Source organism: Tuber melanosporum (assembly GCF_000151645.1).
Source record: "Tuber melanosporum whole genome shotgun sequence assembly, scaffold_52, strain Mel28".
NCBI classification, from domain to species: domain Eukaryota; kingdom Fungi; phylum Ascomycota; class Pezizomycetes; order Pezizales; family Tuberaceae; genus Tuber; species Tuber melanosporum.
Genome location: NW_003299098.1, coordinates 248,913 through 266,094, shown reverse-complemented (window position 1 = coordinate 266,094; position 17,182 = coordinate 248,913). Strand labels below are relative to the sequence as shown.

The 17,182-nt window shown below is 46.0% G+C and overlaps 2 protein-coding genes; both read right to left on the bottom strand.

The window, feature by feature from the left end:
* Positions 1-7,680: 7,680 nt before the first annotated feature.
* On the bottom strand, positions 7,681-8,945 carry GSTUM_00009081001 (uncharacterized protein; the record flags this gene model as incomplete). The annotated part of the gene is made up of 3 exons (XM_002840486.1): positions 7,681-7,914; positions 7,983-8,522; positions 8,787-8,945. The coding sequence occupies 3 exons, from the start codon at positions 8,943-8,945 to the stop codon at positions 7,681-7,683; spliced, it is 933 nt and encodes a 310-aa protein (XP_002840532.1).
* A 5,711-nt stretch (positions 8,946-14,656) lies between these two features.
* GSTUM_00009080001 (uncharacterized protein) lies at positions 14,657-16,601 on the bottom strand (the record flags this gene model as incomplete). XM_002840485.2 has 3 exons in its annotated part: positions 16,348-16,601; positions 15,217-16,287; positions 14,657-15,159 (listed from the first exon to the last, which is right to left on the bottom strand). Exons 1-3 carry the CDS (start codon positions 16,427-16,429, stop codon positions 14,657-14,659), a joined length of 1,656 nt encoding a protein of 551 aa, XP_002840531.1. The 5' UTR covers positions 16,430-16,601.
* Between the last annotated feature and the right edge of the window lie 581 nt (positions 16,602-17,182).

Below are 17,182 nucleotides of genomic sequence, written 5' to 3'. Positions count from 1 at the left end.
CCGATAACCACAGGACAGCTATACCTGACCCCATCAGGCAGCAACTAGTCTTGGCCACGCTAACAGAGCCACAACCCTCGACTCCATACAGCCAAGGGGAGCCTACCAGCCAAAGCCGGGAGCAACAGAGGAGGCAGTACCAATACTCGGAGGCACCAGTACCAGCCACACCATCCAACCCAACCGAACTGAAGTCCAACCAAGTCAGGAAAAGGTAAGCAGAGCCTGCCAAAGCCAGCCCCACAGGCCCAGCAACAGGTATGGACCGAACGACGGGCAAGAGGCAATCCCAACTGACGCGACAAGAAGGAGGAGGGCGAGTGAACAGAAGCAGACAAACAGAAGGTAGGCCCCACTTGCAATGAGTGAAGCTGCCAACCACAGACCACAACCGAACCACCCAAACACACAGATAACGCGAGTGTCTGGCAGCCAATCGTCCCACACCACCCCAGGCGGCAACAATAACCACACCAGGGGGTAAGAGTTTTCAGGGTCAAAGCCATCCCCACAGATGCGAGGAGGAGACGCCTGACTGAATCACCATAAATGCCGCAAGGACAAAAACTCCAAGGGAACGGCGATAAACAACAACGTAGGATTCCGACCGTAGAAACGAAAACGTAACGAAGAGGGGCTGGGCGGGTACCGCTCCGCCACCTGAGGAATGATGCGGCCAGTACGACGTGTTGATACTTGGGAAGGTCATCAGTCTAACCCAAGGGCGTTTTGTATCAAGAGAACGAAGGACTCTGTTAAAACCCAACGAAAGATATGAGCTGGCCCAAAGAACGACACGAGTGATCCTCCCAAATACAATGTTCAATCCCCCAATCAAACGTGAAACCTGCGAGTAGACGATAGACAGGAAGCCGTAAATATTTTACTGAAAGGGGCTCGTATACGACCATGATGAAGTGCTCGAAGTGCTAGTATCATGAGATAACCAACCCAACGAAACAAGAAGCAAACAAGTAATCCGCCATGCAATGCCTAACAAACCTCAACACTAAAGACCCCAGGAACTACTAAGTGAACTCAGATATCTCCCCCAGAATCCAAGGCATCAAGGCCCATCATGATGGCGAAAGAAATGCTCGAGGCGAAGCGACGGCAAGGACGAGAAAAAGTACTTAGAACAAAGCATGAAGAACCTATCTTCCTCGGCTGCATCGGCCTCCTTATATAGTATTCTTCCCGCCCGTAGTCATGTGACCTAAAGTGGACACATGTGCGAAACCAAATCATAACAAACTAGTCATGTGACCAAAGTGATCACATGCTCAAAACCCATGACCTCATAACGAGGTTATATACAAAAACTCATAAACCAATCATAAAGCAATAAACAAGTCATATGACTCGACTGAGTCATGTGCGCAAAACCCATGACCTCATAATGAGGTCATGTGCAAAACATAAATCATATGCACAAGGCTTACTCGCAAGGCACCCTCGCAAGGCATACTCGCCAGGAGCACGTCCCATGACTTGTAACCGGTACGGGTACTCGGTTATTGGTTTTGCTTTATGTTTTGTTTTAAGTATCGCTTGATACTTGGTTTTGTTTTATGTTTTGTTTTAAGTATCGCTTGATACTTGGTTTGTTTTAAGTATCGTTTGATACTTGGTTTTGTTTTATGTTTTGTTTTAAGTATTGCTTTGATACTTAAGGAGTTTTACCAAAGAGTATCAATTGATACCTTTGATTAGTTTCGTTCATGCTAGACATGAACAGATTTGTGTATTTAAAGACCACCTGTTTCTATGATAGAAAAGGCAGACTTCGACAGACAGTATTTCAATATACTTGGTTGAACGGTTACTTCTTTGTTCCTCAGTACACCCTCGAAGCCTCCTTTAGTTCTCAGCTCTCGCCTCCTTTCTGGAAGAGCAGGCCACCTGCCAACTATCGTATCTACTATCGATAACGTGATTAGCACCTTGCGAACACGTTACATGACTCATATTTGAGCCATGTGCGAAAGCATCACAAATCCCACACATAACAAATCATATGACCCGAATGAGTCATATGTGTAAAACAATAATATACCTGTGACTCATAACCATGTGTCATATGAAAACCTCCTTTATGCCAAGCCACGTTCATGACAGCAACCAAGAATTGCCGACCAAGGGATTATCTGTCCATCTGATAAAATAGCTTCCTGCGAATTAGTAGGAACTTTTTCAGAAAAGATCTGTTGGTTGAATATGAAGTTATAGAGGTTTGAAGTCAGGTGACCTAGGAAGGTTGCAATTATAACTTTGCAGATATAACCTGTAACTAAAACTGATCATTTCATCAATGATGGAGACAATCGGGACCAACTCAGTTTAACTTGAAAACTAGGCCATAACTCTAAAGACTCTGATGATCAGATAATTACAATTGGTAACAGCATGGTTCCTAGTTAGCTATATTGTAATTACTGAAAAGGATGTAGTGATTTTCAAGGTCTCCAAGTGTTCACATCTTTGAAGAATACCCGATGTTGCAAGAGAGGTACATAGTTGTATATTAGATGTAGTTCGCAAATACTCAGACACAGAATATAAATATCGAAATGCCTCTTAAGCTTTTAGACGTTATCAAGCAAGGAAGAAGAGACCTTAACAATATAATATTGTCTTCTTGATTCTATTCTACTTTACCTACTTTACTTCGCTCTTTGTAGTCATAAACAAAATGAGTGAAATTCGAGCCTTTCGAGACAATCTCTGTCTACAGAAATAAATCTTAGTTGGCCTAGACAACTCTGAAGTCTATCAGGTTGTCTCCATCTAACAGGTGACCCATTACTGGGTGAAATACATTATGAGTTAAAATTGTCTAATGAGTAGTACAGGCTTGTGATTTTATTTGAAGGAGAGTACATACAGGATTGTGAACAGATTGAGAGAAAAAACACTAAGGCCCTGCTTGGCTTGCTACAAAAATCACAATTTTTCCACTTTAATGTGATTTTTTCTGTGATTTAGATATATTTAAATTTGGCCATACTCAACTTGCCATAAAAATTGTGAATTTAATCAGATGTTAATAGAATATAGGATTATAGATGAAAGGATTTCTACAAAGATAATATACAATTAGAATACTGTAGTAGATACAGATTGAAATCAACTTCATATATGCTATTCTGAGTCTACCAATCTTTATTAAATAATTTTAAGTAATCAGGGAGAAGAAAACCGCAGTTGAGAGGTGAAATTGCCAGTATCATAAGAAGAAATAAATGATAGGCAATTACTCTATGAAGAACAAAATTTAATAATATAATTATGATACTAGAAAGGTTGTATCAATTAGGTCAACACCAATATAAAATAAGTGTTTAGAACTAGGGTAACATAAGAATCTAAAAAATCATAGTTGTTACCGAGCACCAATTTTTCTATTTCACAATATATCCTATTTTCAACTTTTATTGTGATTTTTTTAAATTGGTACAAGCCGAGCATGGCCTAAATAGAATCGCCAAATCGTGGGAAGAGAGAAAAAACAACCGTTAATGCAAACGCTCCCTGAAGGCGGTATTTTGCCAACTGCGTGCCCGTGGCAAGAACATCCGATAAACAAACGCTGGATAAAGGAACAACGTTTTTTTGGCACCAGGGCAGCCACCTGAAACGGTGGTGAAAAGAAATAAGAATACTGTGATAATTATACAAACACAAACACCTCTACTAAGCCAAATGGAAGGAGACCATAACCTAATGTAAGCCCATCGGCGTGAAGGGATAGAGAGGTCATGAATAGACTGGAGTAGAGAATTATCGTCATATTCAAGATCGCAATGTTCCGGCGGACACTGTTAAATAAACAAATCGTCATTAGAAAGGAAATAGGCTCATCCCCCTTTTATATCCTCTTCAACCTGGTTTATCCATTTATTCCCGGTCTCGGATTCGATGGCCGCTGCCTCCAAGCTCTCATCTGCGTACGAAGTGGTACTCTGGAAGGTATTAGAAATAGCGCTATAGGAGGAAGAGGTGGTGATGTTAAAATAAATAGAAATGCTTCGCCGACCTTTCACGCACACTGGAAGCTCTTAAGTTAGGAGTGAGCTGGGGGGTCTCTTGCCTCAATTTTCGTCGCACTTCAACTATGGCAACAGGCATCCTTAAATACATGAATCTGAAAACTCTTGCGTCCCTTAGTCTTCCAGCCTCTGAACCTCATAATCGCTTTCCCTTGGATACTGTGATCGTGCTCCTTTGCTATTCATCATCCCCCCCCCGCTTTCCTCCCTTTTCTCCACTGTAACCTCTCTTCCTTGTTCGACTCCCCTCTCATACTTAGAAGGCGTTCGTCTTTGTTATTTATGCGAGAAATAGGGAACTCCAGATATGAGTTGCTGGTTCTTGACCATGCACGGCGATAATGTGTGGAGCGCCGGTGATTCACGATAGGTGTTGGTGTCCGAATTGGAGGATTGGTCTGAGTTTTGAAGCCAGTTCGGGTTGACTTGTTGGTGTGGAGGCCCATCATTCAGAGCGGGGAAGTGACCAGCTTGGAAGAGTTGCTGGTTATTGGTGCCAGAGATTTGTTCGCTGAAGTTGAATCTCCAGAACCCCTGAAAGCTGGGATTGGCAATTCCACTGGCTTTGTTCCCAATATCATAGAAGAGAAGTTGTTCCGAGGCATCTGGGGGCTGAGTCTCGCATCAAGTGGGTAGAGTTATAGCGAGCCCCTCTACAATTGTCAGTTTCGGAGATGTTGGCGAGGACTCTGCTAGATGCACTGCTGGGGGGCTGGAATGTTCCAGGCTTGGATGCGGTGCCAGGCCTAGAACCAAAGAAGTCCACGCCCTGGGCTTTGCCAGTGTTGGTGATAGATGTCGGATGATTGGGCGTATGCGAAAAAGTAGTGCGTGGAGGAGGTGTGTTCGGAAGGAAAAAGTGTTCATTCTATTCAGCTGAGAGGAGATGTTCAACTACAAATACACAATCTAGACACATGCCAAGTGGCCATGTGTGTGCAAATGCCAGGGCAATGCCCACTCAACTACTTCCATAAACTAGTCCCATTTGGATGCTAAACCTAGCCATATTTCCATCAGTATTCCCTAACCTGATATAATACAATACCACTATGTGGTTACTCCATCAGTTGGAATTGCTAGTTACAGAGGTGGGTAATGTCTCATCATTGTTGTTAGTTCTGAAAAGCTCGTCTCCTCAACTCGATACTCGCAAGAGACACCGATCACCTCTTGGGCTGGCTGAAAAGCCATTAATGACAATACAAAACGAAAGTGAAGCTGTCACTCTTCCTGCCACAGGACTGGAGTCGGCTCCATTAGCCTTCAAACCAGAGGGCGAGAACCTCCCCGGCACAATTGCTGCTGGGACCCTCCCCAGGAACCATCAACGGATGCGCCTATCCCTGAACTCCCTATGAGCTAAATAACTGAAAAAGCAATTTCTTGATTTGATATGTATTAAGTATACCATTAATTAAGTAGGTGCATTTTATAGTACAAGGTCGTATGAGTTCCAATGCAGGAAATAAGTAACTCATATCTACGATATATTTCTGCCTTGCTATACGATGTCTATCGATTCTATAGGATAGATTATCACTATTTATAACCTTTAATAATTCCGAAACCGTAAATTGGAAAATTTTAATATTGTGCAGGTTAGAATTCAAGTTCCGTTATGGAATCCCGCAGGCCGTGGTGGGGTTTCACGGAATTTCATTAGCCATGGCGGAATTTTTCTTTCAAACCAAACCATTTTCCAAGCCTTAACCTATACCTTTTCAAAATACCCAAAATCTCGCAGGGAAATTCTAAACAGAAATGTTGTGGGCGCGAACGCCCCGATGATAATAATCCCGCTATCATACATAGCAAGAAAAGAAAAAAAAGTGCACTTAGTATCATAGGCCTTATTCATATCCCCTTTCATTCTCCAAAAGGAGGAGGAAAAAAAAAAAAAAAAAAAGACTCAGAAGCAACCCAATCACCACCCATCACTCGACCAACCCCACACCATGTGCACTTTACCAACTCACCACCAGAAAAAGAAAAAAAAAACCCCTCCCGAAACATTTTTGCAGTGCGTAGCGATGCCACGGATGAATGGCCTAGTCCAGCGGGTGACTCGGAATGCCCGTCGGGCCGCTGATGTGCTTATGCATGTATGTAAACACCCGAGGTTTTTTTTTTTTTCCGACCCCCTGGACTGTGTCGGAGGGGGGTGGAGTGATCGATTAGGTGGATGCTGGTAGGGTTGGTGAGATCACGGGAATCATAGAGTATTGGGCTCCTTCGGAATGGTGGGGTATGATATGGTATGTGAGTGGGGGGTTGTGGGGGGGGTTTCTGTTTTCGTTTTTTGTTTTGTTTTTTGTTTTTTTTCTCTCTCCGCTCGAGAGTTTGGGTGGGGATTTTAATGTATGTATGTATATCACCTTTGGTTATGATACTTGCGTAGGTATCATGGACAAGCATGATATGATATAATGATGGTCCCTCGGTCAAGGTGTGCATGTACAGTACAGTATCATACAGAACTTGACCAAGGTCATATCTAGAAGACGGTATCATTTCGGCCGCCCAGGTATGGCTGGCACTGGAAATCGATTCAGAACCTAAGATATTATGATAAACAGCTCTCAAATGTTTTCAACCACCACCACATCTTTTTTTGAAAAACATGGCTTCACCAAAGCTCCTGGGAGATACTTCCTTTTAGTCCTATGTCTCCCGGTTTCCCATACTGGGAGTATCCTCCGGGATGGCAAAATTTCGAATTTTACATCCCCATGTACGGTCATTTTCCAAAGTTGTTTCTATTCTACGCGGCTCGCGCTTTTTTTTTAATGGTATTATGAAAAATGGAGTACTTATGTGTGGTGGTTTCAAGTGCCAACTACCATACCTGTACAGTACATCAAACACTCCGGAAACATTTCCATAAGGGCCTCAAGATGATCTCTGCATATACATTTCCTACTACCATACTGCGGGCACAAAGTGTGAAATGATTACGAAGCGGCCGTTGTAGCCCGTGAAGAGGTGATGGAAACTTGGCGATTTCAGTTGGTCCAGAAATGCGTTTGCCCCATCCAGAGCCCCATGGCAAAGTCTCTAATACTCAACCGGTATGGGACGTAGATCAGCTGAGCGACGTTAGGGTTGCAATGTCACCTGCGAGCTAGGCTGGACGTCCCGGGCGCTCTTAGATGGACCGTAATAACAAACCACGGTGTAAATGGTGAATGTAATTCTAAGGTATAAAAAGCAAGGGTTTAAGGGGAACAAAGAGCATTCATAAATGAAAGGGGGAAAAAATCAAGTGATAAAACGTGGATACAACTTAAGAATTAAGAGCTAGAAGAGGGAGATAAGGGAAAAAGAAAAATAATAAAGGGGCATCTTTTGATACAGGATAATAATAATAATTCTGCAGGGTGAGTTGTGGTGGGGGCATTGGGGGAAGTTTAAAGGGCAAAACGCCGGTGGTGCAGTTTTCCTTCTTGATGAAGTAGAGGACGGCATTTTAAAATAACAATATAGAGATTAAACTCTCTAGCACAGAAAGCACACGCAGGGAGATCGGTCTAACAGTAGCAAAAACACGGTATCCCACCCTAGCAGACTAAAAAAATAGTAATAATTCTTGCGCATGAGGAAAGCATGACAAAGGCGTACAATAGACAACTCAAAGTTGCCAGAACCTCTGCTGAGTCAGCTCGTCTATAGTCAGCCTTCGCACGGCACAAGCATCAAGCACGTTGACGGCCATTTCGCCCATAGGGAGCTTCTCAAGATAATGGACCTCTTGAAGGCCTATATCCCGGATGTAGTCCAGGAGCCGGTTATAATTAAGGCCGACTTGGGAGGCGCAGTGGCTATCATCAGATATGGTGAATCTACCACCGTTGGCCATAACAAGCTATATCGCAAAAGCGTTAGAAAAACCCTGAGATATCCCAAAACCTCATATTCAAGCACAATACTGACCTGGGCCAAATCCCTCCTGGGATACGGTTCATCCCAGCCTTTTCTCAAACTGGCGGAATTTAATTCCGTAAGACCACGGTAGCTAAGAACAAAATTGACATTCCTGACAACTCTTCCCCACACACCAGAGCCATACTCAATCAAAGGCTTAGCTGGGTTCTCGCTAAACAGCCTTATAAGGTCCCAGTGACCCACAACAGCGGGTCTGAGCTGTGTAAGCATTTCATATTGAGCATCAAAGTATGCCTCAAATAGCCTCTCCTCTGTGCCACCTACGCTCTGAAGAGCTCTAAGGTACATTGGCCTATCAACGTCAATTGGAATAGTATTAACATGATGAACAGATCCGACGAAGAAGTCGAATTTGTAAATTGATTGGAGATTCTCAATGAGACGGATGGATTCAGGGCGGATGTAATCGACCTCGAAACCAACGAGGAGATGGATCCGGTGTTGGTATTTCGCACGCAGCCTAAGCGCGGTGTTATAATAGTCTTGGAAATTTCTGTAAAGGTCGAAGGGTGTCTGGTAGGCAGCAATCTGTCATTGGAGACCCAAAACCCTGGTTAGCACACCACTTGAGGCACCTCCACATCTTATTCGGGAAAGGCGCATGCACCTTTCTCTAGAGAAAGGGAGAGAGGTAAAGATAAGGATGGAGGGGCATATGAAAAGAAATTATGCTATATGCGAATTAAAGAAACCCTTACGATCTTCTTTGGCTTTCTTTTTTCCCCATATGCCAAAAAATAAATAAAGCCAAAGCAGGCAGGATTGCAAAAGGAGAAAAAAGTAAGAACCCACCTCTTCAGGATAGAGATCCTCCAACCGGTCCCGGGGCATATGCTCGGTCAACGAGAAAACAATCATGCCCTTGGAAATAGCGGCCTCTATCATTTGCTCAAGAGTATCTTGCGCATGCAGACAGAACTGGCCCGAATGACTGTGATGAGAAAACGGCATCCTTTCCAGTGATGGGATCGGGATCGAGGCTTTATTTTTTCCTTTTCGTAGAAGGATTGAAATATAGAAAGAAAAAAATCAAGAAGTTGAAGGGGAACCACAAAAAGGCTAGAAGTACAACGGCGGCCTCTCTGGGGAGTACGAGTTGCTTCACACAAAGATGTCTCGGGAAGTGAAAAAAAAAACGGGCCTGTGTCAGCCGAGCTCTTGTAGCAGGCTTTCAATTCCCGGAGGGACAGGTCGGCGAAGGTAATATGTAATGGTTGAAACAATAATACCGAGAAAGAAGCTAAGGAGTGACGATGGTATATTCCGCCTCCCTGTGGAGAAAAGACTTGAAATCAACGAGGAAAATGGTCATCCAGGGGGGGGGTGAGTTCCTCTGGCAGCAGATAGTTGGTTCTTCTTTACTACCTTTCTTCCCCTTTCGAACCTCAGGGCTGAGCATCTCCAGTTCCTTTTTCTTTCTGGGGAGAGCTCCCGATATCTAAACTAACTCGGGTGGATGCCACGGTAGGGAGAAGAAAAAAAGTACACGCGGGCCCAGGAATGGGAAGCAATCCCACTTCAGCCCCCCGTCTACCCACCTCTCCTGCCTCCGGTCTACTTCTGTCGTTCTCCCATGGGGCAATGGAACTATGAACCCCCACTTTCTCCTTCTTTTCTTTCTACCAAACAAACATCATCACCATCGTGGGCATCATAGGCATCATCATCACTAGCCTTAGGCTGGGAAAGGGAAAGGGAAAAATGAGAAAAGAAATGAGGGGCACTTACAGCTTCCAACCTACCAGGAACAAGTCTCTGCCTATGGTCAGTATGCAGCTTCATTTCGAAGTAACACACCGCCATGTTTTGGACAGAACGAATGATCTGAATTTGCGCCAGCAAGATTCTCTAACTACCCCTCCTTCCTGACTACTCGTAAGTTACTCCCCTCTTCCGGTCAAGCTCCCCCACTCTTCCCAAATCTCACTCTATCAACCCCTCCTGTCCTTCTCTCCCCCACCCCCCATACCGAGATCTAGTTCTGACACAAGTTCGCCAGCAAACATTAGAACGCAGAAAGGGGAAAGGGAACACAAGAGTTAAAGATAGGGATTAGGAAGACAGAAGCAATGCAAGAAGGAATACTAGAGTGAGAGTGAAGGCGTGCAAGTAACAAGGTTGCTGACTCGGTTAATAACGCAACCGTGGCGCCATGAAACTCAGATGCATTGCCTTTGGTCGATCTGAGATCGTCATCTCCAGATCATACATTGGTTAACCTCTAGCCCGCAGGCACTTAACATGGAATAACAAACGATGGTTCTCAGGAGCAACCCCTCCGCCCTCAATTCCTCAAACGTGCAGCCTTCGGTCGCCTCGACCAGGGAACACAACAAAACAGTCACACCTACTCCTACTCGAGTAAGGCTCAAGCTTGGTACTCGTATGATATGATAGCAACGAACCTCAATGCGGTTGTCATTAGCGTTGGAGGTCACGGGACCCTTACTTTACCCTCCAATTAGGTTCCAGGGTATGGGCTATTGTCCTATTTTGAAAGATCTTGGAGCCCGAACAAAATTTGTGCAACGTATGATACCGTAAATGTTCCATCGGCCGGTAGTAACATTTACACAATGTCTCCATTGTTTCAACATCGCTAATGCAATTTCACCGCTCTATTGACAGGGTCTTCCAATGGATCCGGCATTTCCGATGTCTAATTCACTCGTCAGATACGCCAAATGTGATCCTCAGGCCAAAGTCATGGATAGATCACAATTTGTTTTATCACATGTACAGATACTTGCGGTATGAGCTGTAGTTTCACTATCATGCAAGAACGGTTTTCCGGATTGAAATTTTGTATCTTTGAAAATATGGAGGAAAGAACCAGGCAAGATCCAAACTCAGCTCTAAACCACCACTCCCAAGAAAGGAGCCGGGAAACATATCAAACGAAACATATTGTCTATCAATTGATGGCTGGCAATCTGCCATCGGCCTCCTTGGGGGCGTGGGGTGCACATTCCAGAGATCCTACTGGTCTGGCATGAGGCACCAAATCGAACAAAAACACATAAATACTGTGCCGCAATTCGAGATCACCCACATCTAGCAAATCCCAGCATACAAGCAAAAACATATCCATGAACATAACACCGCGATATATGACGATATCTCCACGGAGAGCGCTGCAATAGGCCACCGAGAAAAGCTATACCCGTACTTCGATATCATCTTCTAGAGGTACCAGGTTCGTTCTAATATTTAGCAAAGTACCGAACCAATCCGAATATAGAAAAATATCGCTGCGCTGGTAAGCCCCCACCCCCCTTCCCTTGTCGGAGCATTTCCATGGTTTTCTTAGCCACGCTACCGGTACCCAAGTAGTTCCCACCCCCGTTTAAATCTATCTAAAAGCTTTCTCACATGCTAGCTCTGTTGAAGAACAACGCCTGCCCATCATAATATTCATTGCGCATCGAAACGAATGACAAGTCATTTAACCCCTCCCTCAGAACCCAAAGTACGGAAAGATAACCGAAAAGTATCAGATAGTAATGATTTTCATTGGCAGCTTCCCCACCTGAAACACACTTATCGTCGTTTCCGAAACCATATTGACGTTGCATGTTTGGAAGGACTAGCAGGTTGACCGAACTTTCCGTGGGGGGGGGCGCGGGGGGGTTAGAGCTGGGCAACACCGCCTTACAGCACATCTCTCCAAATTCTCCCGAAGCTGCATTCCTGGTGACGCCATAGGTTCTCACTCGGCATGGTATCTATTCGGGTGTCCCAAGGGCTCCTCCTTACACACATGAACTGGGCATTCTCAGGATGAAGTTTTATCTGCGCTCTGAGCAGTTAGACGTGTTACGTGCCTGGGGCTTTCGAAAGTCCGATACCTTCTTTTGCTGATCTCAGGCCATTTTCTTCCAAGGGGCATCACAATGGATCACTCGAGGCCAGCACGGGAACGGAAATGTGACCTGGCTACAGGTATCGATTCCATCTGAATATCTCTAGCCAACGCCCCGAGTTGCAATCTTGGTTATCGGGAAAGCTGATAGCGCAAGATTGTAATTTGGTTATCCAACCAGTTAAAAGCCTAGGAATCAGCGAATCACAGGTCATCTACCCCTCAGAGCGACTTACAGTAATCTGAAGGTATAACGGCCTGTGCCCGCCTTCTCTCCTGCTATCCAGGCCACGAAGAAGTGCGCCCTGTGCAAGAATCGCCCCAAAATCAATCTCAAGCTTCCGATTTTACATGAAAATGGAACCCTTCAACAAAGCAGCACTGGCAAGTCAGGAGAGCGTGGAGACGGACTCAACTCTCAAAAGACACAGAAACTCTATCGCCCGCTATCGCGGAAACACCAGGCTTCTAAGACAGGAAACTCCCCCCCGCCCCCTCTTCAATTCACCGGGTTCCGGCGGGATACCCGTAAATCCCTGTGGCGTCCCAAGACAACTCCACAAGTAAACATTGACCGGTGTCAATTCGGGAATCCATCGTCGAAATCCAAGTCTCTCCCAGGAGTCGAGCACATTACTAACTCTTCAGTCCCTGCAGCAGCCTACTCCAGTCGATCACGCGGATAAGAGCACCTTCTCTACTAATGCGGGTTCGCGGTGGATGCGCATAACTTCAATGAGACAACGTGGGATCCCGTCTCACGATCTATAACGCCGCCCGAACGAGATACACATTATCGTACGAAGAAAACTGCCCTCCGAATACAACTGCCACAGCAGCTACCTAGAAATGCTGGCATCACGTCCTAGCAAAAGCACACGTTGGTGGTGGGGTATGGGTTCCAGTGGCATGCACTCGGATTGGATTGGGCAATGGATATGCATTTGAAAGTTTACCCCATCGGGTATGGGAATACATGATAGGCTTTACCAGGTAACCTGAGGTCCTCAACCCTCCCAACAGTAACCACATGATCATATTTTCCGCCAGCCAAGATCCTCGAACGACTGCGGAACAAGCCAATTCTACGCATACGCCAGCCACAGAGTCCCGCCACCGACTGGAAGAACTATGCGGTACATAACTGTACGGTACATCACCAGATATATACCGACTAATTATACCCCGTAACGGCTAGCTCCCCAACCGGAGCTCAGATACCGACTGCAAGGCCGTTTGACTGGTATAGCACGATGGTTGATCGTTACTCCTGGAGCCACACAAGTTGCCAGCAACAAAAAAAAAAAAGACACCGCCAACGGACCTAAGCTGACGGCATTCATCACAAATATCGTGCTCGGGACGAAGATGAATTGCACTATTCTCCTACGTCTGGCACTTTGACAACATCCTCTTTTTTTTTGCCTCCGAAAGTACCTGAGGAAATCACCCCCATCGCCGCCATCATAACCACAATAATCATAATTGTCAACCCCTTCCTTCGAGATTTGGTGGTTGGATTGGGCCGGGAAAGAGGTGCGAAAAAAGAAAAAAGAGAGAAATGTGAAAAAGCGGGTTTCCAAGAGAAAACATAAAGTGGCGCCAAATGATAGGCGGATCAATTCTCCCTCCAACCAAAGAAAATGTTAGGATTTCTCCTTGGAAAATTCCTCACGCAATGTGATTTCTTATCACTCACCGCGCAGGCTTACCTAACCTACATTACAATTGACATAATGCTAAACAGGCTGACTGAACTCACTCACTCCTGGCCTTCCGCTGAATGGGTCCAAGTGGCAGGGTATAACCTACCCACGTCATTGAATGAGCGGACGAAAGTTGCGAAACATTGCGAAGTCAAGTCAATTCCGAATCTTCTGAACTCTGTACGCTGGAATTCCGTGTAGCTACTTGGAATGGGGGCTCAACGGTTCGGTCTGGTCGGTATATCACTTTTCTTGTGGTGGTACACCTGGTTACTGGATTTAGCCCAGGAATAAGGAACCTATTGGAGGGGTCTCCCTTTTTCTCCCCAGGGAGGAAAGAAGAAAAAAATGATATTCAGATATTCGATGCAAGGACTAACAGACTCAGCCAAAAGGAGAAGAAATGGAAAGCCTCAGCTATCCCCCCACTTGGATGCATGATCGGACGGACAAGCATACAGACAAAAGGACGGAAAAGAAAAGAAAGGACCCAATACGCTAGTTTTTTATGCAAGGGAGGAGAAAAGAAAAGGGAAGGGAAGGGAAGGGGGGGGGAATAAATGATCTCCACCCCACACGAACAAAGACATCGTGTTCCAATCTAATCCCACCTAGCCGTAGCATACCACAATTATCTAAGCATCTTCAACTTTTTCGTTGTAGTCACCATCATCACCTTCATTGCCTTTACCCTCCCCCCCCTCCTCCTCGTCCTCGTCCTCCTCCTCCTCGTCATCACCATCCTCCTCCTCCTCCTCGTCACCTTCCTCCTCGTCACCAAGAATCCGCTTTGCCTTCATGTTCATCATGAAAGCCGTGATCTTTGCAAAAAAGTCGCTCATCTGCTCCCTCTTAAAGCCAATCTCGAGCCCAAGGTAATCCGGGAGCAGAGCAATGACAGCCTTATCCCGTTGTTTGTCTAACAGGGGGAAGTAGATGACTTCGTCCTTGCCCTCTTCATCTTCATCCACTGTAGGTTCGGGGTCCGGGGCTGCGGAGGGTTTACGCTGGTGTCTTGAGTTGGAAGAGGAGGAAGCGGTGGAGAGGGGGTCGAGAACCCGGAGTTTGAAGTGAATCGTTACTGGGGTTTTTTGTTAGTCATATATAGATAGATGGATGTATATATCATATATAGGAACCGGGGGGAGAAGGGACAAACCACCGGTAGAACTAGTCTGCAAACACTCAAACACCGTCCTTTTCCCTTCCTTCTTGACATTCATGACCAGTAGCCCGGTCAAGTCTTGGAATAACTCCTCCTTGACCTTGGCAATCCACGCTTCCTCCGCCGCTTGCCCTGCACCCGCCATTCCCCCGCCACCGCCACCAATACCGCCCTTCGGCTTTACCGCACTCCCCGGAATCGCCACAGCGCCACGTTTGCTATTATTCTCCGCAACAATCAACTTCGCCGACAGAACTTTTGCTTCATTCTGCTGCTCTTGCAGACCCCTTTGCAATTCCTGAACCTTGCTTTGCAACTTCGCCACTTCGGCTTCCTTCGAAGTGAGTTTCTTCTTGAGGGTTTTGGATTCGCTGGATAGGAGGGCTTGAGCGTTCAGATCAGTTTGGAGGGAGTCGATGAGTTTGTTTGCTTCTGCTCGCTATCTTTAGTACTGATCCCCGCTAGCTAGGGGGATTGAGGAAGGCAAACCTTTAGCCCTAATCTCGGCATTCTGCTTATATCTTGCGAATGTCTGCTCAACTTCTGTCTCACGCACGTACTCGAGTTTTTTATGCCTGGTTTCCAATTCGTGGAAGGCTTTTTTGAGGGATTTGTAGGCTTCTGTCTCGGTATCTGCTCCCGCCCCCGCGGCTACTAGCACCACTTCGCTACTTGCGACTCTACGACCAGCTCGCCTTGGGGGGACGGGAATTGGAGGTTTCGCTGGAAGTGCCAGATCGTCGTCGTCCTCGCCTTCCTCAACTACCTCGGGCTCAGTAATTTTTGCGGCCCTACCCCTAGCTTTTGATGCACCCGCCTTCTTCCCAGCAGCAGCCGCCTTCTTCGAAGCAACGGTGGGGGCGGAGTGGGCTTGTGTTGGTGTCGCTTCAACCTCCATCAAATCGTCCGCACCATCCACGGCGTCCTTATCAAGTTGCATAGGCGTATACTGTGTCTCGGCAATCTCCCTCTCCTTCCCTTGCTCTTCCGCTTCCGCTTTCTTAGCGGCGGCAGCGGCAGCGTCCTTCTCCTTCTTCGTCATGCGCTTCTTCTTTTCCGCTACTGGTGCTGCCGCCACCACAACGGGAATAGCAGCCTCCACCGGTACAGCTTTCCTCCCACCCCTTTTCTTGACAGGCGCCGGAACCTCCTTCTCCTCTTCCGTCGCCTCCCTCTCTTCATCATCCCCCCCAATTTCAACTTCAACCTTCTTAGCCCCACGTTTCGGCTTAGACTTCACTGCTGCTGCTGCTGCCGTTGTAGCTTTCTTCCCAGCAGCCGTAGACACCTTGCTCCTGCTCTTTACCGGCGCAGCTTCCAATAGATCTTCCTCATCATCTTCGCCACCCTCTTCTTCTCTCACATCACCAGGAGCGTCCTCATCTTCAGTCGGTTCTTCGACTCTATTCACTGCAGCTTTCTTCTTTCTCCCTCCTCCCCCTGCTGTTGCCGTTAGTTTTTTTTTTCCCTTGTCCACAGCCGCTGCAGCCGTCTCGACCGTAACGGAAGCGGTGGCGGACCTCCTGGTAGAACGTTTTACGGGAGCTTTTTTGGGAAGAACTGTAGCCAGCACAAGTTAATTGCTGAACGACAATTGAGCGGATGGAATATGAGATGTACCTTCAACCCCACCACTCCCCTCATCGGTGGACTCGATTCGCGCGCTGAGGGTTTGAGCCGGTGCTCGGCGTCTAGGTGGCATTGCTGTGGTAGGTTCCTAGGAATTGGGATCGATAAGATGAGATGAGTGAGATGAGTGAGATGAGATGAGATGAGGTTGAAGTAACGTATGCTATCTGTCAAATTGTTGTTGTCGTTGTTGTTCTTCCTACGGAGGAAAACAAGTAAACAAAGAAGAAGAGATTTCGAGGTGGTGGTGCGCACCGGTAGTTAAGTACCATAACTGAAGGTCTATTCATGTGGCAGCATTCCGTTGCCAAGAACGAACAACGCGTTAGATTAACTAGCGCGTATGTAACCTGCTTAACAATACCTGAGCCCTATTTATCGCAAATGTAGAGCTGTTGTAACTCGTACAGCTTAGACCATTGTCTATGATCTAGATTAGTCTACCATCCTATCATATGATAATATTATCATAGCATAATATTACAATATTATAACCTAACAACTCCTCACAATCGATGACCCCGTGAACCTAAATCCCCAAACCCCAGTACACCAATAACAACAAGTATCATAGGATATATCACGTATGATATTCCACAGCGGTCTTCCGGTTTATCAGAGATATATATCATAAGGTCCCCGGGAAGTTATCCATTGAGTGGGTAAAAGAGATATTTGACCTTCAGTCATACACGAGTATGTTTCAGATGCTACGACACCACAGCAGTGTACAAGTACTGTACTGGGTGGTGTTAACAAGACTTTCAACCGTTCCTTTTGCATGTCTGTTTGTTTCTTGGGTATCTCACCAATTTTGCATACATCA